The sequence below is a fragment of the Cynocephalus volans genome, chromosome 7, assembly GCF_027409185.1.
Source record: "Cynocephalus volans isolate mCynVol1 chromosome 7, mCynVol1.pri, whole genome shotgun sequence".
In the NCBI taxonomy this organism is placed as follows: Eukaryota; Metazoa; Chordata; class Mammalia; order Dermoptera; family Cynocephalidae; genus Cynocephalus; species Cynocephalus volans.
In genome coordinates, this window is record NC_084466.1 from 132,197,707 (window position 1) to 132,217,866 (window position 20,160).

Genomic DNA, 20,160 nt, shown 5'->3' on the forward strand with positions numbered 1-20,160 from the left:
ACACATGGATTTCTAGAATTTTACTTCCTCGTTCTCTTTTCCTCACCATCCTCCCTTTTTTTTTTTAACTAAGCCTAGAATATACTTAAAAATACCTTCTAGAAGATACTCCTTGTTTATCAGCCCTCCTGTTCTTCAAGCTTTCTAGCAACCCCAACCCCTGCCCCGCAAAGGAACACATGGATTCATTTCTGCACAAAGAGGGACAGGGTAAGGGGGTAGCAGAGGAGACTGCAGCTGAGACCAGGGAAAGCTTGTTACCAGGGACCTTTTCTGAGAATCACTTCCCCCAGGGGTCAGGCCTAGATTAATCGCATGGCCTTTGACATTAACCACCTTTAAGAGTTGTTTTATTTTCTGGTTTTAGAATAATGAAAAATAGGTCTCATACTTACAATATTCACATATTTTGAAGTAAGACTTCAAGTGTGACCTTGGCTAGGTTTTATTACGTTCAGTTTTCTAATCTATAAACAAACATTTACCCAGATATAGTGTCTAGCCCAATGCCAGGCCTGCAGCAGAGAACAACTCTCACTTATTCAATGGTTGTAGCAACAGGACATCAGGGATTCTTCAGAAGCCAGCTTGGAGACCCCTCACTGTGTTTTGAGATCACTACTATCAATTTGGACTTCAGAAAACAAGGGCACTATAAAACCCCTGAAGGCTCTCTCACCTCAAGTTTCAGGGATGCCAACCAGCTAAGAATTATGGGACTCACAAGGTCAGTGCCCCTAGCAGTGGGCACTGGAAAGAGGCAGCTCTTTTTTATCCCAAACAAAACCTTTGGCGTCTATTTCTCCGTTGGTGGGCTCCATTTGTCTGCCTGGGCTTGGAATCCCAAAGACAACCACCTCTACTGCGATAATGGTCCAACGCCTGGAGTTTAAGTTGGTGGGGCAACGCTTCACTGTGTTTGCATGTGGGCTGGGGCAGGATCCTGGACCTCTCGGGGACGTAGCCCACAGAACGTTGTCGGCTTGTTGGTGAAGGGGTGCCACTGGCCCTGGATGCTAGGGCTGTCCGTGTGGAAGGGCTTGCGGATGCGGATTACGTCCAAGCCCGACTGGTCTGCCAGCTTCTGCACCAGCGTCGCTATCTCCTCGACCGACTTGCAGGGGATGCTCTCCTCGCGCACAGCTCCGTTAACTGGCAGAAAGGAGGTGGGAGTGAGTGGAAGCGGGCGGGTCACATGTCAGACGAGACGGAGGCTAGCGGGCCGAGTCCCCGATCCTGCCCTGCCGCCCTACCCGGCCCCACTCACGGTATTCGGCCACTACTCTGGGGACGTAGCACGGCCGCAAGTTCACGTATATTACGACCCCTGGGTTCCGTCGGGCGAAGTCGGTCACCTCCCGTTCCACGAACTCCCTGAGGGACCGGGGAAGGGTGATCACTGTGATCCCTGACCTGCGGCGACCTCTGCCGGGAGTCGTTACCACCCCCACCCTCACACCCGCCCCCGCCCGCGCACTTCCCCCGGCTCACCTGGCGCAGCGGGACGAGGGCGCGTCGCGGCTGAGGCTGAAGCTGAGACGCTGCAGTTGCTGCACGTAGCGACCCAGGCCGTTGTGGAGGACACTGGTCAAAAAGCGGCTCGGAGTCCCACGTGCCGTCATGGCTACAGCTTGGAGGCCTCGGAGCCTAGCAGCGAGGAATGGGGCGGGACTAAGCCTTAGGCTTCCGGTTCCGGGGACATCCGCTCCCGGGAGAGTTTTGCTTCCGAGGTCAAAGAGAGTTCCGCGTGCGAATGGCCCGCGGGGCGGGCGAAGAGTAAGATGAACGTGGTGACCGGGAGCCAGGGTTAGGAGCCGCGGGGCTCCTAGTAGTAGAGCGGGAAGAAGTCACGGGGGAGGATAGAGAGGGCGGCAACCCTTTGGGCTCAGAGATTGGCAGGAGTCGTGTAGTGGCGCTCTTAGCGAGTTGAGGGCCCCAGTGAGGGGAACGAGCAGCAAAGAGGGTCTCTAGGTGGGGCCTAGAGCAGAGGGACTACAAAAAAGGATGCAGATGACTGTAGAGACGAGGACGAGGACATCCCGTGGAGAGGAAGTAGAGGTGAGGAGATGATATAGGGAAGCTATATCGGTGTGGGGCTGTTTAGAGGGTTATAGAGGTGAGAGTGGCGGAGAGAAACCCTAAGGGACTTGGCGGTAAGGGAGCCATTATTGAGATATACAGACGTGAAAGGGCGAAGTAGCGATATAGAAGGGCTGAAGAGGATTCAGGGATGTTTATGAGGGAAAAATCTGAGGAGGAAAAAAAGCCACCTAGAGTGAACTCTGTAGAGTGCTGTATGGAGGATCCTTAGGTTCTGGCCTAGTGAAGGCACCCAAACCAGGCACGTAAGGCATTTCAGGTAGTGACTTCCCCCATTTGGCTAGGAATGTGGGTCCTCCTCCGAGGTGGGTACCCCCTCCGGATCTTGCTGTCTCCACGTGGGGAGTGGATGGGTCGGAGAGGCCTGCCCCGAAACTTGCTCCCGGGCCCTCCTCGCAGACGCTACAGGAAGGAGGCTCTCCCAGCCTTGGAGGCACCAGTGTTGCCTGTAACTGCAACTGAAATCCGCCAATATTTGCGGGCACATGGGATACCTTTCCAGGATGGCCACAGCTGCCTACGGATACCGAGCCCCTTTGTGGGGTCCTCGCAGTTCAAGGACCAGACTGGTGTTACCACTTCCTTCAGTCTCTTCATTGACAAGACCACAGGCCGCTTTCTCTGCATGACTAGCCTAGCAGAGGGGAGCTGGGAAGACTTCCAGGCCAGCGTGGAGGGGCAAGGGGACGGGGCCAGAGCAGACTTCTTACTTAGTAAGGCCCCAGAACCTGAGGACAGTGAGGAGATCCGGAGGATCTGGGACCGAGCGATACCTCTCTGGGAGCTCCCTGACCCCGAGGAGGTTCAACTGGCTCGTATGATGTTTGGCCTTACCAAGGTGACAGATGACACACTCAAGCGTTTCAGTGTGCGGTATCTACGGCCTGCTCGGAGCCTTGTCTTCCCTTGGTTCTCCCCTGGGGGCTTGGGATTACGAGGCCTGAAGCTACTAGGGGCTGAAGGCCAGGGGGATGGAGTGCATTACGAGGAGACCACCATTCCCCGGCCTGGTGCCTACCACAATCTGTTTGGTTTACCACTGATCAGTCGTCGAGACATCGAAGTTGTACTGACAAGTCGTGAGCTGGACAGCCTGGCCTTGAGCCAGTCCACGGGGTTGCCCACCCTTACTCTACCCCGAGGAACGGCCTGCTTACCCCCTGCCTTACTCCCTTACCTTGAACAGTTCCGACGTATTGTTTTCTGGCTGGGGGATGACCTTCGGTCCTGGGAAGCTGCCAAATTGTTTGCCCGAAAATTGAACCCCAAGCGATGCTCCTTGGTGCGGCCTGGGGACAAGCAGCCCCGTCCCCTCGAGGCCCTGAACCAAGGCTTAAATCTTTCTCGTATTCTTCGTACTGCCCTGCCTGCCTGGCACAAGTCTATTGTGTCTTTTCGGCAGCTTCGGGAAGAGGTGCTAGGAGAATTGTCAAATGTGGAGCAGGTAGCTGGCATTCGCTGGAACCGTTTCCCAGACCTTAATCACCTCTTGAAGGGGCATCGGAAGGGCGAGCTGACGGTCTTCACAGGTAACTCTTTGGAAAATCACTGCTTGGAGTAAAGGGGCAGAGGATCAGGTGACAAAAGCATGTGGGTTTGGGTCACTGAACGTGTTGAAAGCTTTCTCTCCCAATTTTGAAGCCCTGACCTGTGTCTTGATTTCAAGGGTAGCACTTTCCTCCTCACCCAGATCTGCGTTCAACCCCCTGCAGGGCCCACAGGCAGTGGAAAGACAACATTCATCAGTGAGTATGCCCTGGATTTGTGTACCCAAGGGGTGAACACACTATGGGGTAGCTTTGAGATCAGCAACGTGAGACTAGCCCGGGTCATGCTGACACAGTTTGCTGTGGGGCGGCTGGAAGAGCAACTGGAAAAATACGATGAATGGGCCGACCGCTTTGAGGACCTGCCCCTCTATTTCATGACTTTCCATGGGCAGCAGAACATCAGGTGAGATCCCCAGACCCCAGCCACTTTGCTTTCCCAGACAGATCCCACCACTCAGGACCTTTGGTTCCTTTTCCAGCTCCAATGGGCATTTCTTCTAGGTCTCCTTAGACAGGCTTGGGGTTTTCAAAGAATTGGAGGGCAGGAGAACTCATGGCCAACAGAGTTGTCAGGATTCTGCTAGCTGTTCTGCCTGGGGTGATCTGGAGACTGCTTGTAATTGACTTTTGAATTCATCGTCTCTTCCTCTTCCCAGGACTGTAATAGACACAATGCAACATGCAGTCTATGTCTATGACATTTGTCATGTGGTCATCGACAATCTACAGTTCATGATGGGTCATGAGCAGCTGTCCACAGACAGGTGACATTCTTTTTTTGTCTGTCTTGAACCTGCTTCAACACACATGTCCTCTCAGGCAGCTGGCCTCTCAGTACACACACTGAGCTCTCTTATTTTTCTGATACATGTGCAGGCACAAAACACCCCATATGTATTATATAGAGGTGTGGGGTGCAGCAGCAAGAAATATGGACAGAACCTAAGTGTGAGTCCTTGGGCAGAGCGAGGTAGAGTGGGGTTGTGGTTTGTGGGGAGATGTGAATAAATCAAGAGTATGTGTGTGTTCTTGTCCTTCTGTCTGTTTCCAATAACCTCTTTGCATTGTTGGGGTGGGGGCAGGATTGCAGCTCAAGACTACATTGTTGGGGCCTTTCGGAAGTTTGCAACAGACAATAGCTGCCATGTGACACTGGTCATCCACCCCCGGAAGGAGGATGATGACAAGGAACTGCAGACAGCATCCATTTTTGGCTCAGCCAAAGTGAGTGGCCTTTAGAAGAGCTCAAATTTTGGAGAGCAGAGGGGGCAGGTATGACAAGGGACAGCCCTTATTCAGCCTTAAATCATCTTGACTGTCCATCTGGAAGAGGCAGAAGGCAGTGCCTCTAGGGCCATAACCTGAGAAATATACGTGTATTTCAAAAAGTTTGTGGGAAAATGGAATTAAAGATAATATGAATCTTTCCATGAACAACTTGAAGACCCTTCATATGTGCTAAGACACAAAGGCTGATAATAGTTGGTCCTTTGTCCTCCTTGCCCTCCGGAAGCTCACATCCTCTAGTGGGGGAAACAATGAGACAGTGGTTGCGACTCAGTGTGATAAGAGCTGTGATAGGTGGCACAGGTATTTGCGGAGCAAAGAGAAAAGACATATGAGTCGGCCTGGGACATCTGGGGAGACTTCCCAAAGGAGATGTCAGCAAAGGTTGAATTGAGGTTTGGCAGACAGCAGGTGTTAATCAAATAAATGGAAAGACCTGGGTAGCAGGACCAGTCCGATCCTGGAGCTTCCAGTGGTATACACTTAGTGCCCATTACATGCCAGGCCTGGGCTCGACACAGGGAATTCAGGGCAGGGAGCACAAACTATGTGCCACAGTGGAACAGACATGGAGCTGGAAAAGGGAATAATGCAGAATTGGAGAAAAGGTGGTGCTTTCTTTATTTGAGGGGATCAAGAATGGTCTCTGATGAAGGATGACATTTGAGTGACACCTGAATGATGAGAAGAAGCTGGGTTTGAGTGGAGTAGCCAGCTGTGGAGGAGAAGTATTACCAGCAGAGGGAATAGCACGCACAAGGTCTGACACAGCAGCTAGCTTGTCAGGGAAATGAAAGACTTGAGTGGCCCCAGCATTGTGGTCAGGAGTTCAAAGAGCTTTGGTGATGGGGGTAGTACTTTGTGCCTTTCCCCATTCTTCCCACTTCTCCCTGCACCCTCAGCCTTCCTTTCTGCTTCTCTCATGCCTTCTTACTCTTACTTTTCTCCTTGTGCACCCTGTCCCCCAGGCAAGCCAAGAAGCAGACAACGTTCTGATCCTTCAGGACAGGAAGCTGGTAACTGGGCCAGGGAAACGGTATCTGCAGGTGTCCAAGAACCGTTTTGATGGAGATGTAGGTGTCTTCCCACTTGAGTTCAACAAGAGTTCCCTCACCTTCTCCACCCCACAAAAGAGCAAGGCCCGGCTCAAGAAGATCAAGGATGACAATGGGCTAGTAGCCAAAAAGCCCTCTTCTGGCAAAAAAGGGGCTATGCCCCAGAACTCTTGAGACTTGCTTGGACCAGGCCCCCAACCCCTACCAGCCAGACACCTCCAGGCCTTCAAGTTAAAGGCAGTGCAGAGCTGGTCACTGAAATGAGCCTGATGGGACAGGCTGGAACATACTCTTTCTTTGCCCTCTGCTAGGACTCCTCTGTCCTATCGTCCTGAGCTTTGGGCCCTTCTGGTCTGAGGAACCTCGCCTAGGGCAGTTTTCCATAGTTAGAAAATTCAATTTAGCAGATCTTTGAGAACTTACTGTGTGCCAGGCTTTGTTCAAGGTCTCATATATACAGCACTGAAAAGACAGATAAGGTCTCTGCTTCCACAGAACCTGCATTCTGGTGGAAGAGACGAAACAGACAATGAACAAATAAACAGAACAGTTATGCAGTGAAAAATGCTATCAAGAAAATAATGCAATAGGGTGCTTGCAGGCTAGTTTAGAAAAGTGATCTGAAAAGGTATCTGAGCGGATGGTATGTATGCTGGCCTCAACAACTACAAGGAGTGAGCCATATTAACATCTGGAGAAGGGGGACCCAGACAGAGATCCCTGAGGTGGAAATGAGCAAGTCGAATTCAAGGCAGCGAGGTCAGGCCCCCTGACCCTGGAGGGGAATAGGGGACTTCTTGCCAAAACTCCAACCTATGCTTTTGGAGCCAAAGGGTGACATGGTGGATACCAAGCCCCTTTGCTCCCCACTTTGTAGAGCCTAGTATGAGGTGGCCCTTATTAGAGAGGGATCCTAGGTGCTCATCCCTGTAATATAAGGGCCCAAAAGGTGAGAGCTACCTCCTGCTGTATTGTTTGGGCAGAGCTGTGGAAAGAGCCTAGAGTGCCTGCCTCCTGGCCACTGATCGCATTGTATGCTGCCTCAGACAGACAGCTGGATCTAGGACTTCTTGTAGAGCCTTTTCCAGTTTTGCTGAAAAAAATTTTTTGCCATTGCCTTTGTTTCTGTGCCTTCTCTTATTTGCCCACCAGGTGTCTCCCCAGTCTATAACTGGACTTTCTCTCAAATTGGGAGTGGATGGGTCCTCTCCCCCGTTTCCAGCCCTTGAACTGTGAGCTCCCATGGAAGCAGGGGCATTTAAGGGCCTTCGTGCCCCTCCTTCCCCTTACATCTCTTGCCTTAGGGAAGACAGGATGGTGTGTCCTTATGCCTGACTTCCCTGAAGATTTCCATGTGATTCCTGGCAGAGGTGTGGGTCACTGGGCGACATGCCCAGGACCTGCCTGACCAGCTGTCCCTCTGTGATGTGAGCCACTCACCTCTCGATGTGGTGGACTCAGACTCAGCGTATTCTTATCTCTATTCCCCCATTTCCTCCTCCAGTACCCTCTCCATATTTCTCTTACAATAATGTGTGCCAGAATTCCTGAGGGTTTGTTTAAAAATCCCAATTCTGGAGGTTTGAGGTTGGATACAGAAGTCCTCTTTATTTTTTTGGCAGCTGGCTAATATGGGGATCTGGACCTATGACCTTGGTGTTACCAGCATCACACTCTCCCAAGTGAGCTAACCAGCCATCCCCCAGGAATCCTCATTTATAACAAGCCCAGTAGGAGGTTATAAAATAGGTGATCCAGAGACCCTATCAGAAATATTTCTAGGGGCCGGCCCGTGGCTCACTCAGGAGAGTGCGGTGCTGATAACACCAAGGCCCCGGGTTCGGATCCCATATACGGATGGCCGGTTCGCTCACTGGGTGAGCGTGGTGCTGACCACACCAAGTCAAGGGTTAAGATCCCCTTACCGGTCATCTAAAAAAAAAAAAAAAGAAATATTTCTAAATGATGAAATTTTCTTATCTCATTTCCTCTGATAGCCTAAGGTCCCAATTTCCCTTTGGATTTGCCTGAAAGAGTAGTATGAATGCAAAATGTCCTGAGGGGGCTGGGAAGAAGCCTTTTGTAAGGGGGGGTGGGGGTGTTTCCTGCTCTCTGGGAGCAAGGCTGCCTTGACAAGGTCTTCCTGTCATCCTAAGGGGGGCTTCTGGGACCCTGTGGAAGGATCTGCGGTCTCTGATCTGTAGTATGTAAGGACTCTGGCCACAAATGTCTCCTTAAATTCTGGAGCAAAGCTGCTTTAAAGCTGTTCTCTGAGGAAAAACCTTGGGGTGGGGGTAACTCCTCCAGGGCCTCTCTTCTTGGGGGTCTCTCCCAGACTGGCTGGAGCCAGGCCTCCCTAATCCTGCAGTAATCATTCCCAGCCGTTGGCTGCTCTAGGCTTCATCCAGGATAACTTTGAGTGTCAGCCATGCCTTCCAGATACACAACACCAGATCAATCCTTCCTATAAAGATGTAGGTTCCACATTCTGGTCTCCCTAGAATGCCTGGTGTGTTCTCAGGAAATCTTTTAGAGATTTCCATGAGGGGACCTTTGTGAGGGCTCTACGTGAACTGTGGGTAAAGGGATAGATACTTGCCTGTTTGTCTTGCCCAGCTCTCCTAGCAGACACCCGCACATAGCACAAACCAGAATGATGAGGGGAGGGGAAGCTAATGTTCCCTGGCCCCACCCCCTACACAAAGACATTCCACTGGGTATCTGCCTCAAACTCCCCACATGGAGATCCAGCCCAAAATATGTTCAGGAGTCCCCAGAGCCTAGAAAGCAGTGGGTGATACCTAGGGCCGGTGTAAGGTTTCTGGGAGCCACTGTCCATGTATCCAGCCAAAGTAGCTGAAGGCTAGCTGGATAGCTCAGTTAGAGCTCGGTGTTAACAACACCAAGGGTCAAGGGTTCAGACCCCAGAACAGGCCAGCCACCAAAAAAAAAAAAGTGACTTGAGTCAAATTACCTGGGGTAGGGCCATAGGACCAGTAATCTGCCTGTGCCCAACTGGAATGTTAAGAATCTCTCTCAGTGCTCTAGAAGGGTCTCACCAAGCAGGTCTTGCTGAATCTGCAGCCCTGTCCTCAGGTTGACAGTGTATGTCACACGTGGCTGTGAGAAGGGAACTTCAGTCCTCCAGCAGCTTCCTTTCTACTGTGAATGAGCTTGAAGAGACTAAATCCTCACCCAAGTACTCAGGCTGCAGATATTGCCCAGATATCTGCAGACCTGTGCTGCCTTGAGTGCCACAGGAGGAGGGAGCTCTTGGTGCCTCCCTGCAATACAGGCCAACTTCCTGTTTGTGCCTGTGGGTGGGTCTTAATGAGTCTAAAGGAAGCCTAGCCATGCCCTGTGGGGGGCCAGAACTGGCAGGCCTGCTCACCTAGGCAGACACCTACTCCAGGGAAAGGGGCGGTGCTGGTTCTGCTTGGGCAGCCCCAAGGCCAGGTGTGCATATAGTGGGGTGGGGGTGGGGAAGTTGTTTTGGTGAAACCCGAGCCTTTGTCAGCTTCCCAGGGGTTTTCCCGTGTTTGGGGAGTGGGATGAGAGTGGGTCGGGTTGGGCTCCCCACGGAGCAGGGAAGGGTAGCAGAATAAAGCCCAATAGCCAGCTTAGAGCTGCCAGGTAGCTTAGATCTCAGTCACATGCTGCTCGCCCCTTTCCCCAGGTGGAAAGCCAAATCCAGTAAACTGTGAAGTCAGAGGCCAGAGGAGCAGCCTCGGGCCACGGTGGAGCTACTGCTGGTCCGGGTACTGGGTCAGCTGTTGAGGGGGTGCTAGGCAGACCACTCCCCTCCCCGGGTGGGGGGCGCGGCCTCAGCTGTCCCGCCCAGCTCCACCAGGTCCGGCCAGGCGGGGGCTCGGAGTCCGGAGCCCGGAGCGAGCTGGGGAGCCGGCGTTCTCGAGGCGAGGTGGGCGCGTTAGAGCAGCAGCTGGGCCGCAGCCGGAGCAGAGGCGCAGGTGGCGCTGGGTGAGTGGTAGGGTGGCGGAGATGCAGGAACTCCCGCCTCCCGCACATCCCTGCTCCGGAGCGAACTTTCTAGGGAAGCTGGGGGATGCGGTGAGGAGGGGGGTCCCCACTCCGTGGGGCGCAGGCGAAGAGTCTGAACAGGGAAGCGACACAGAAACTCACACCGACTGGCCCCAAACACGCGTGCACACAGACCCACGCACGCAGTCGGGACACACGTGCGCTCGGAAGGTGCGCGCCCAGTGGGTTACCCTCGCAGTTCCAGGGGTAGCGCCACCGGCCCGCGTGGACCCCTAGCGGGCAGGGCGCTCTGCTGACGCGTATTTGGTGGGGAAAAGCGGCTGCCCAGTGACCGCCAACGCGGGGCGGGTGGGGTGGGACGTATCCGGTGGTTCCTGCTTCCCGGCCGCCCGCAGGTGAAGACTAAGACGTAAACAGGCGCCGAGCACGTGACCGTTCCGTAGAAAGTGGGCTGTGCTCCCCTGACCCCACCACGGGGCGGGAGCCCCCTTCCTCCACCCCCACCCCTCCCCTCCGGAGCTTGCTTGCCCCAAAGCCGGGCTGTATTTCGTTCCCCGCCTCCAGCAATGTTAAGCCCTCTCCCAGAAATGGGAACACAACGCCCCCTGGAGCCGGGGTGGCGCAGGAGGACGGGAGACTGTTGGGCTGGGGCGGGGTCACTTGGGCTCCTCCCCTTCCTTCTCCCAAGCACATTCTTGTCCCCATCCCTAAAGGTATCGGAGAGAGGCCCTTGATGGCAGTGGACAGCTGCCCCCGCCCCTTACCCCCAGCCCAGGGAGCGGCTGCCTGAGCGCCTGTGAGTCCCCTCCCTAGCACCACCTCCACCCCTTGCGGAGCCGGGAGCTCCTCCTTCCGATGCAGGAGCAGAAAGCCCACCCACGGAAGACTGGGAGTCCCCCTACCCCAGGGAATGCATGATTATAAACACCCCCTCAATACCCCCCTAGTAGAAAGGAGAACTAGCCCACTCCCCCCGGGGAATGAGGGAGTGGGCAGCAGCCCTATGCCTCACTCCCTGCCCCCCACTCCTGCACACAAGCTGAGCCCAGCTGCTGCCTGAGCTGGGCAGGGTGCCAGAAAGGGGAGGAGGCTTTTGGTGTCCCCAGGAGGCAGGGATCAGGGCAAGGCCAGAGGAGGGGGTCTGTACGAGGGAGAGGGACTCAATCCGTCCTCCTAAGGCCGAGGGTCTGGGGTGAGCCTGACGGTGGCTGGGCTGTTTCCCTTTCCAGGGAAAAAGAAAGAAAAACAACCCTTTCCATAGAGCTAAAAATAGAGCTGAGAGCCGGCCAGGGCTGTAGCCTGGAAAGGGGGGGATGCTCCTTCCTGGGGTGGAGCAAGCTCTGGCAGGCCTTGGCCCTGCGGGGGGGTGCGTTAGGAGGAGGGAGTCTGCCCTTGCCCGGGGTACGGGCATCTGCTAACCCGACCAGGCCACAGAGACCCCTACGGGAAAGTGTGTGGTAGAATGTCTGTGGAATATGATGCGGATGCGTAAGAAGTTGTCTGTGTAAGTGACTGTCAATAAGACTGTCAGTTTGTGAAGGATGATTAGGAGACTGTGACAGGGTGCGAAGGACTGCGAGTTGTGAGTGAAAGACTGTGCACAACAGGCCTGTGACACCAAGTGTGTCTCTCTGAGTTGGCTTGGAAGATTATGGGAAGAAGCAACATGGAACCACGTGACGGATGAGACTGTGATTGTGGCTGCATGAGACTGAATGTGGGAAAGGTCGTGTGGGTGTTAAGATTGTGTTGTTTGCGAGAGGCTGAGAATACTTGTGACTTGGGAAAGACAGTGGAATGTTGACTGCTGTGAGGCTGGCCTAGGCTTGGACTGTAGGTTTGGACCGGTTCAACCCAGTGATTGTTAGGGGGCCAGAGACCGCCCGTCTCCGAGCAATGACCTTTCTTAGCAAATGACAGCGAAGGAAGGTTCGGGAGCACAGAGCCGCGCCAGGGGCAGGCCGGGGCTCGCAGAGGAGAGGGCACAGTGTTGGGGAGTGGGATAGGGTCCCTATGGTGGGGGCGACAGTGTGTTCTCCGAGCCGGCCGGCAGGTGGCGCCGCCTCTGCAAATCCTGGTGTGCAGCCTCCGACCCGCTGGGGGTGGGGCAGGCACGGCCTCGGCCTCGGCCCCCGACTTGTGCTGGGGCGCAGGGCCCCAGCAGCCGGAGATTAGGGGCGGGAGGCAGCTGACCCTCGGCCTCCCACTCTGGACTCTGAAGCTGGAGAGTGTCCGGAGGAGGCTTCGACTAGAGGAGCGGAGGGGGAGGGGCAGCCGCCGCCGCGCCTTGGCCCTTTGTGCTTGAACAATGACCAGCTGCCGCTGGCCCCGGGGCCCCGGCTGGGGTAGAGGGTGACCCGCCAACGGGAGTCCCGAGCCGGCTGAGCCCCTAGACCCGTAGTTGCCGGGCCTTGGAGGGAGGGAGCCTGCTTGCCATCGTGAAGCCCCTCCATGCGCTCCGGCGGACACGCGTGACGTGGGGTGCTTGCGCGTGTCCGCGCCCCGGGGGCGGGGACGCCCCTCGGACCCCTCCCTCGCGCTGCACCGCCCACTCGGGCCCGGCGGGGGCTGGCCCGGGCCGGGGGCGCCGCGGAGGTGGAGACAGGGCCGGGTCCGGCCGCGGCAAGTGGCTGCGAGCGGGCTGGAGTCGGGCGGCGCGCCTGTGGAGCGCCTGGGGGCGGCTCGGGGCTGAGCATGGAGCAGCGCGGCGGAGGTGAGGGGGGGCCAGGGCTGGGAGGCGACCTGGGGGCACCCCCAACTTCTGAGCGGTGGAGTCCCGTGGGGAGGCGGCTTTCCACGGTGTCCCCACTTTTTAAGTGTGGGTTGGGGGCTCCCGGCTTCCTGCGTGTCGCGGAATGGGAACTCGCGATCCCAGACTTGATTTCTCTTGACTGGTCCTTGGAATTTGGGGGATGGAGAGACTTTCCCCAACTCTTCAGCCCCCAAAACTGAGGGCTGTGAGATCAAGGGCCTTGGCCAGACCCCTCTCTGGCCCTGGCTGAGCCCCAGGCCTTACTTAGCTCCCCCAGCCCACTAAAGAAGAGGGGTCCTGTGCCCGAGTGATTACTCAGGGAGTGCTGGGGAGAATAAGGGGCTCCCTTTACCCATAGCCACAAACGCATTTCTCAAAATGGAGCCTCCACTTGCCCCTCCTTCTCGCGAGCGGGAGCCTGGCTGGCTGGGGCTGGATTTCCAGACGCCTGGCTCGGGCTCCAGCTCCTTGGGTGTCTGGCTTTCAGGGCCCAGCTTTATGGCACTCTGGATTTAGGGGCCCTTGGCTCACTGGTCTGCCTGTCTGTCTCCTTGCCTGCCTGGCCCTCCAGGCCTCTCTGAGTCTTTGTTTCTTGTCTTTTGGGTCTCTGTCTTTCTTTGAGTATCTCCTCCCTTCAGTTTTCACTTTCTCTGTGCTCACTGAAGTGGGGCAGTCAGAAGTGCCAGCCCTCGTGGTCCCTTAAGAAGCCCCTTCCCCACTGTTCTCTCTATGCTCTGGAGTGGTCCTGGAGAGGGGAGGGGAGGGGGATTTTACATCCGCTTTGCTGAGGGCTGGGACTTATGGGGTGGTCTTAGCCCCCAGCTGTGCAGAGTGGCCTACGATTGCTTCCTGCACACCATTCAGCCCTTAACCCCAACTCCTAGCAACTCCTCTCTCAGTCTGGATGGCTTCCTGGTCTTGGTGTCTTTCCACTTGGGTGGGGAGGATGGGGTGGGCTTCATGGAGCACAAGCAAGAAAGAAGGGGACCAGATCAGGCAAAGGAGTCAGGTAATGTGTCACCTCACCTCACATTCCAGAGAGAGAAGAAAAAGAGGCTCCCACTCACCCAATTTTCCCTACATAATATGCAGGCTCCCACCCGCTCCCACACAACTTGCATTCATACAGATGCCTCTGTACACACTTGGACACACTCACCTTCTTATTCACGCACTCATGTGAGGTACACACACAGAAGTTCACACATAAACTCATGCATGTGTGAATGTACTGATGCATCTGTCCAAACTATTTTCTCATATATTCACATTCATACATCACACATCTGCTAGTTACATGTGCATTTATAATGTATACATACTTCCTAATGGTGACCCCTTATTTACACACACAATTCTTGTAAGATATACACATATGAACTCACACATATACTCATGTACATATGAATGTATGATACATGTGTCCAACGTACATGTACTCACTCACTCATGATGTTTCACACACATTTTCATATACACGCACAGCGTTCATTTTCATGCTCCTGTGCGAATAGTCACACACACAAATAAGTAAATGCACACACTCCTACTCCCAATTCTCTGTCCACTTCTTGGCCCCCACTCTGCATGATGACTTCAGCAGATGCCTAAGTCCTGGTCATCAGCAGCCTCAGGACTGGGGAGGGAGTTCCGGTTGGAGGCTTGCTGTCCCATTCCAGGAAGGAGCAGGGCCTGGGGAGGTGGAGCCCTCTTGCCTGGGCTTCAGGGAGCTGAGGTCTTGGAGCGGCTGCCAGTGATGATGATGGAGCTTCTACCTTCATCCCCTCAGGGTTACTCTGGGAACTATCCAAAGCGGGAAGTTTTTATAGAGGGTGACAGTGGGGCAGGGCCTGTGTAGACTCCTTTAGGCCCAACTGATTGGGTGTGGAGAGGATAGGAATTGTCGTGGAAATAAGTGTGAGCCTGCATCCACCCCTGGAAGGCAGAGACCCCAGAGGGTACCTGTGGGCTCCCTAAGAGCTGTAGGTTTCTTGTTTGGCCAGTTCCACCCTTGCCGCCTCTCTGTCTGGGAGAAACTGAGGCGCAGGAGGAGGAGGCAGGGCACTGCCTGGCCCTGGCTCTTTGTTCCCTAATTACCATCTGAGTTACTGAATGCCTCTACCCAAACTGCTTTGTAATGAGGCCACCTGTCTCAGGGGACCAGGGGCCTGTGCCAGGAGCTGGTAGAGAGGGCTTTCTCCCTAACCTGAGTCCTGGCCTCTATGGGGGATGCAGGTTTGGGCTTGGGCCTGGGCCTCTGGCTGCCAAGTGGCCCTGCATAAACACCCAGGCCTCTCATGCCCCTCATCATCTCTGCTCAGTGGTTCAGTCCTCAGTCCTGTCCAGACCAGAGTTGGGCAGTGGTCTGGGGCCCAGAGAGAATTGAGGTTCATGCCAGTACTTAGAGGGAGAGCCTTGGTGGGATCAGGGCTTGTTACTGATATTGGGGTGGTGGGCAGGAAGGGGGTTGGCCTGGCTCAAGGGGTCAGGGCCTTGTGTAGGGAGGGGACTCAAGGTGGAGGGACTTTGACACTACTGCCCTGCTCACAGGTTGCTCTGGAGGCCCCTGGCCAGGCCTGAGCCTCCACCGCCATGGCTATTGTGCACACTCTGCCAGTGCCACTGGAGCCCGCTCCTGAGGCCACCACTGCCCCACAAACTCCAGCCATGGGCAGCGTGAGCAGCCTCATCTCAGGCCGGCCCTGCCCCGGGGGGCCAGCTCCTCCCCGCCACCACGGCCCCCCTGGGCCCACCTTCTTCCGCCAGCAGGATGGGCTGCTGCGGGGTGGCTATGAGGCACAGGAGCCACTGTGCCCAGCTGTGCCCCCAAGGAAGGCTGTCCCTGGCACAACCTTCACCTATATCAATGAGGACTTCCGGACAGAGTCACCCCCCAGCCCAAGCAGTGACGTTGAGGATGCCCGGGAGCAGCGAGCACACAATGCCCACCTCCGTGGACCCCCACCCAAGCTCATTCCTGTCTCTGGAAAGCTGGAGAAGGTGAGCACCAGCTTTTCCTTGGCGGCCTGGGTGGAATCAGGAGCCCCCTCAGGAAGCTAGAATTTGGAAGCCTATATAGAAGAGAAAGTGCAGGCTCCAGATTCACCACACCTGAGTTCTAATCCCAGCTCTGCTCATTCTGGCCATGTGACCTCAGGGAAGTCACTTAACCTGTCTGAGCCTCAATTTCTGTATCTGTAAAATGGAGGTTATAGGTCAGCCCTCCCAGGATTGTTTTGAGAATTAAATCAAATAATGCTTAGCATAATGCCTGACACATAGCATGTACTAAATAAATGCTAGCTACTTAAATTACTGTTTCTGTACAACAGCTGTGTCTGACTTTCAGCAAGTCCTTGAACCTTGCTGAGCCTCCATTTCCTCATCTGTAATATGGGGATAGTGGTAACATTTTGCTTTTATGGCTGTTACAATGATTAGAGATGAACCTTTCAAATCACTTGATGTAGAGCTGACGTGCAGGAGGCACTCTGCCAGTGGTAGCAATTGTTACTAATATATAGGATTGGGGACCCCAAATGGGAGGGCAGGGAGTGTGACAAGGGCTTTGCAAGATTGGTCAGCTCATCCCCAGTGTCCATGGCACCTTATTTCAGAACATGGAGAAAATCCTGATCCGCCCAACAGCCTTCAAGCCAGTGCTGCCCAAACCTCGAGGGGCACCATCCTTACCTAGCTTCCTGGGTCCTCGGGCTGCCGGGCTGTCTGGGAGCCAGGGCAGCCTGACACAGCTGTTTGGGGGCCCTGCCTCCTCCTCCTCCTCTTCTTCTTCTTCCTCCTCGGCTGCCGACAAACCCCTGGCACTCGGTGGCTGGGCCAGTGGCTGCCCATCAGGGACGCTATCCGACTCTGGCCGAAACTCACTGTCCAGCCTGCCCACCTACAGCACCGGGGGTGCTGAGCCAGCCACCAGCTCCCCTGGTGGGCACCTGCCCTCCCATGGCCCTGGGCGGGGGGCATTGCCTGGGCCAGCCCGAGGGGCCCCTACTGGGCCCTCCCACTCGGACAGTGGCCGATCCTCCTCTAGCAAGAGCACGGGCTCCCTGGGGGGCCACATGGCTGGGGGACTCTTGGGCAATGGTCCCCGGGCCTCCCCTGACAGCAGCTCCTGTGGGGAACGCTCCCCACCACCCCCACCCCCTCCACCCCCTTCGGATGAGGCCCTGCTACACTGTGTCCTGGAAGGAAAGCTCCGCGACCGTGAGGCAGAGCTTCTGCAGCTGCGAGACAGTCTGGATGAGAACGAGGCGCCCATGTGCCAGGTGTGGTCAGCGGTGACAAAGGGGAGTGGCGTGGCAGAACATCCAAAGGACCTGGGCATCCAAAGAGCATTTCCATTCGGGGGGAGGGGGGTTGGGCAGTTGCAGTTGTCACCCTCCCCACTCCCCTCCAGCTGTCTGGCTTAACCTGTACAGCAGTAAGGAGATGGAGTGCATGGATTCCAACTCAGCACTGCCATTGTTTGGGACCTGAGCAAGTACTTAACCTTACTGAGCCTTGGTTTCTTCATCTGTAAATGGGGATATTTCTGGCTCCATAGGGTTATTATGAAGAATAAATAAGGCAAAGGATATAAAGTGCTTAGAATAATGCCTGACACCAAGGGAGTGCTATATAAGTGCTTGCTCTTGTTTTTGTTGTTTCTAGTATTATCATAAAAGTAGTTACTGTTATTGTCATAATCATCGTTTGGTAGCATGTACGCAACCTGAGGCCAGGGCAGTGGGCCACTGTAGCAGTCAGTGAGTGGAGAGCTGGGGACAGTGAGGGCTGTAGGTTTGGGGGAGCTGCCCAGGACCAGGTCTGCCTTCTCGCCCCCAGGCATACGAGGAGCGGCAGCGGCACTGGCCACGAGAGCGTGACGCCCTGCGAGAGGACTGTGCAGCCCAGGTGCAGCAGGCGGCACAGCGGGCCCAGCGGGCCCAGCAGCTGCTGCAGCTGCAGGTGTTCCAGCTGCAGCAGGAGAAGCGGCAGTTGCAGGATGACTTTGCGCAACTGCTGCAGGAGCGGGAGCAGCTAGAACGGCGCTGTGCCACCTTGGAGCGGGAACAGCGGGAGCTTGGGCCACGGCTCGAAGAGACCAAGTGGGAGGTGGGCCAGACCAGGAGGGGCTGGGAGCAGGGTCACACAGGGACAAGCCCTGGAAAGATGGGCCCAGCCACACACACCCTCAGCTTTCCACCCTCAGAGGGCCTCCCCTTCTTAACCTCTGTGAGAGGAGGGCCCCCCTCTGATGTCCCTTTCTGTGTGGGGGTCTCCTTATGTCTCCGGGTCAGGTCTCCTCATCAGCCCATTAGTCTGGTCTAGTGCCCACATAGTCAGTGGCTCTCCCATCCCACTGCCTCCCAACCAATAGTAAGAATGTAGGGCTTATGTTACATAAGTGTGTCTTTTACACCTTATAACAACCCTATCAGGTGGATACTGTTAATATGCCCATTTTATAGATAAGTAAACTGAGGCTCAGAAAGGCTGGAGCCCAAAATCACACCTGGCAGTGGCAGAGATAAGATTGGAACCCACGCAGTATGGCTCTGACATCTATGCTCTTAACCAGAATGCTGAAATGCCTCTCATCTGGAGATGTGGGCACTGCCCTCAATTGCTGTGACACCTGCCACCACCCCATCCCCAGCACTGGGCATTTCTTCCGCAGTGTCTTGTGATGGTTTAAAGACATCAGCTATGAAGGAAAAAGATCTGGGTGTGCGTTCCCCTGTAGCCACTTACTAACCGTAATACCTTGGGCATATCACTAGACTTGTCTCAGTGTCTCCATCTGTAAAGTGGGGACCATGATTGAACCTCTTCTCCCCAAATGTCCAGCCTAATGCACAGGGCTTGATCCCCCTCCCTCTGGGAGAACCCTTATCACCATCCTTTCTGATTGCCTCCCACCCCCAGGTGTGCCAGAAGTCAGGCGAGATCTCCCTGCTGAAGCAGCAACTGAAGGAGTCTCAGGCAGAGCTGGTGCAGAAGGGCAGTGAGCTGGTGGCCCTGCGAGTGGCGCTGCGGGAGGCCCGGGCTACGCTACGGGTCAGTGAGGGCCGGGCACGGGGCCTGCAGGAGGCAGCCCGAGCACGGGAGCTGGAGCTGGAGGCCTGTTCTCAGGAGCTGCAGCGGCACCGCCAGGAGGCTGAGCGGCTGCGGGAGAAAGCTGGGCAATTGGATGCCGAGGCCGCCGGACTCCGGGAACCCCCTGTGCCACCTGCCACCACTGACCCATTCCTCCTGGCAGAGAGTGATGAGGCCAAGGTGCAGCGGGCAGCAGCCGGGGTTGGGGGCAGCCTGCGGGCCCAGGTGGAGCGGCTGCGGGTGGAGCTGCAGCGGGAGCGGCGGCGGGGCGAGGAGCAGCGGGATAGCTTTGAGGGGGAGCGGCTAGCCTGGCAGGCGGAGAAGGAGCAGGTGATCCGCTACCAGAAGCAGCTGCAGCACAACTACATCCAGATGTACCGGCGCAACCGGCAGCTGGAGCAGGAGCTGCAGCAGCTCAGCCTGGAGCTGGAGGCCCGGGAGCTTGCAGACCTGGGCCTGGCCGAGCAGGCCCCCTGCATCTGCCTGGAGGAAATCACCGCTACTGAAATCTAGGGCCCTTGGCATCCATCTCTGCAGGGAGCTCTGCTGAAGAGGGGCAGTAGCCGCAGATCCACTCAGGCCCTGGGACACACTGCGGATCCCAAAGTCTGAGGGCCCAGAGCCACTCATTCCCTGGGATCCAGGCCTCTAGGCCTCTGCCAAGAATTCGGGGTAGCCCTATGACTTGGAGGAGCAAGATCAGACCCCTACAAGGTCCCGATGTTCACTGTCACCCAGAGGCTCCTACTCACTCTACCCACTTCACTCTGCAATTGCTGCCAGTGCCACTCTGCCATCCCTATTCACCCCAGATGCTCACCAGGCCACTCCAGCCAGGGAGCTGGGAAGAGGAAGGGACTCCCTATAAGCTCCACATTCTCCCCCACCCCAAAGCCAGAGAGAGCCAGACAGCACCAGCTGCTCCAGATGTGCCTGCCCCCACTCTGAGGGACAGGGCTGGGACGGGGGTCTGATCCCCAGATTCCAGCTCTGCAGCCTCTGTCTTAGAGTGAGAGGGCTGAAGTCAGACCAAAGGAAGAACTCAGAAATGTCTTGTTTATTAGTGTTTGTGACCAACCAGCTCCTCCCCTCACCCAGGTTTATGGCCTCGTTTTCACTTGTATACTTTTCACACTGTAAATTTCTTGTACAAACCCAAAGAAAAAATTTAAAAAAAAAAATTTTTTTAAGTGAATGTGCTGGATAAAGATTATGGGAACTTGTTTAGCCCCATCCCCTTTATTTGCTGGCCACTCCCCTGAGAAAGGGTGATGGAGGAAGGACAAATCCAGTAGAAAGTCTGAGGTCCTAGTGGACACAA

The 20,160-nt window shown here is 55.5% G+C and overlaps 3 protein-coding genes across 6 annotated transcripts; 2 read left to right on the top strand and 1 right to left on the bottom strand.

Annotated features, from left to right (window-relative positions):
- Window positions 1-333: 333 nt before the first annotated feature.
- MRPL43 (mitochondrial ribosomal protein L43) lies at window positions 334-1,677 on the bottom strand. The gene is made up of 3 exons (XM_063103036.1): window positions 1,492-1,677; window positions 1,268-1,374; window positions 334-1,152 (listed from the first exon to the last, which is right to left on the bottom strand). The coding sequence occupies exons 1-3, from the start codon at window positions 1,620-1,622 to the stop codon at window positions 911-913; spliced, it is 480 nt and encodes a 159-aa protein (XP_062959106.1). The 5' UTR covers window positions 1,623-1,677; the 3' UTR covers window positions 334-910.
- Window positions 1,678-1,736: 59 nt separating this feature from the next.
- Window positions 1,737-7,108, top strand: TWNK (twinkle mtDNA helicase). Of its 2 annotated transcripts, XM_063103337.1 has the most exons (5): window positions 1,737-3,629; window positions 3,813-4,053; window positions 4,307-4,414; window positions 4,733-4,874; window positions 5,906-7,108. In XM_063103337.1, exons 1-5 carry the CDS (start codon window positions 2,387-2,389, stop codon window positions 6,164-6,166), a joined length of 1,995 nt encoding a protein of 664 aa, XP_062959407.1. In that variant the 5' UTR covers window positions 1,737-2,386; the 3' UTR covers window positions 6,167-7,108. The 2 variants fall into 2 exon arrangements, with proteins under 2 accessions (XP_062959407.1, XP_062959408.1); XM_063103338.1 differs by lacking the exon at window positions 4,307-4,414.
- A 3,616-nt stretch (window positions 7,109-10,724) lies between these two features.
- LZTS2 (leucine zipper tumor suppressor 2) lies at window positions 10,725-20,012 on the top strand. 3 transcript variants are annotated; one of them, XM_063102514.1, is made up of 5 exons: window positions 10,725-10,787; window positions 15,294-15,743; window positions 16,361-17,026; window positions 17,586-17,855; window positions 18,669-20,012. In XM_063102514.1, exons 2-5 carry the CDS (start codon window positions 15,336-15,338, stop codon window positions 19,350-19,352), a joined length of 2,028 nt encoding a protein of 675 aa, XP_062958584.1. In that variant the 5' UTR covers window positions 10,725-10,787; window positions 15,294-15,335; the 3' UTR covers window positions 19,353-20,012. The 3 variants fall into 3 exon arrangements, with proteins under 3 accessions (XP_062958584.1, XP_062958583.1, XP_062958582.1); XM_063102513.1 differs by lacking the exon at window positions 10,725-10,787 and adding an exon at window positions 11,404-11,495; XM_063102512.1 differs by lacking the exon at window positions 10,725-10,787 and adding an exon at window positions 12,136-12,704.
- The last annotated feature ends 148 nt before the right edge of the window (window positions 20,013-20,160 follow it).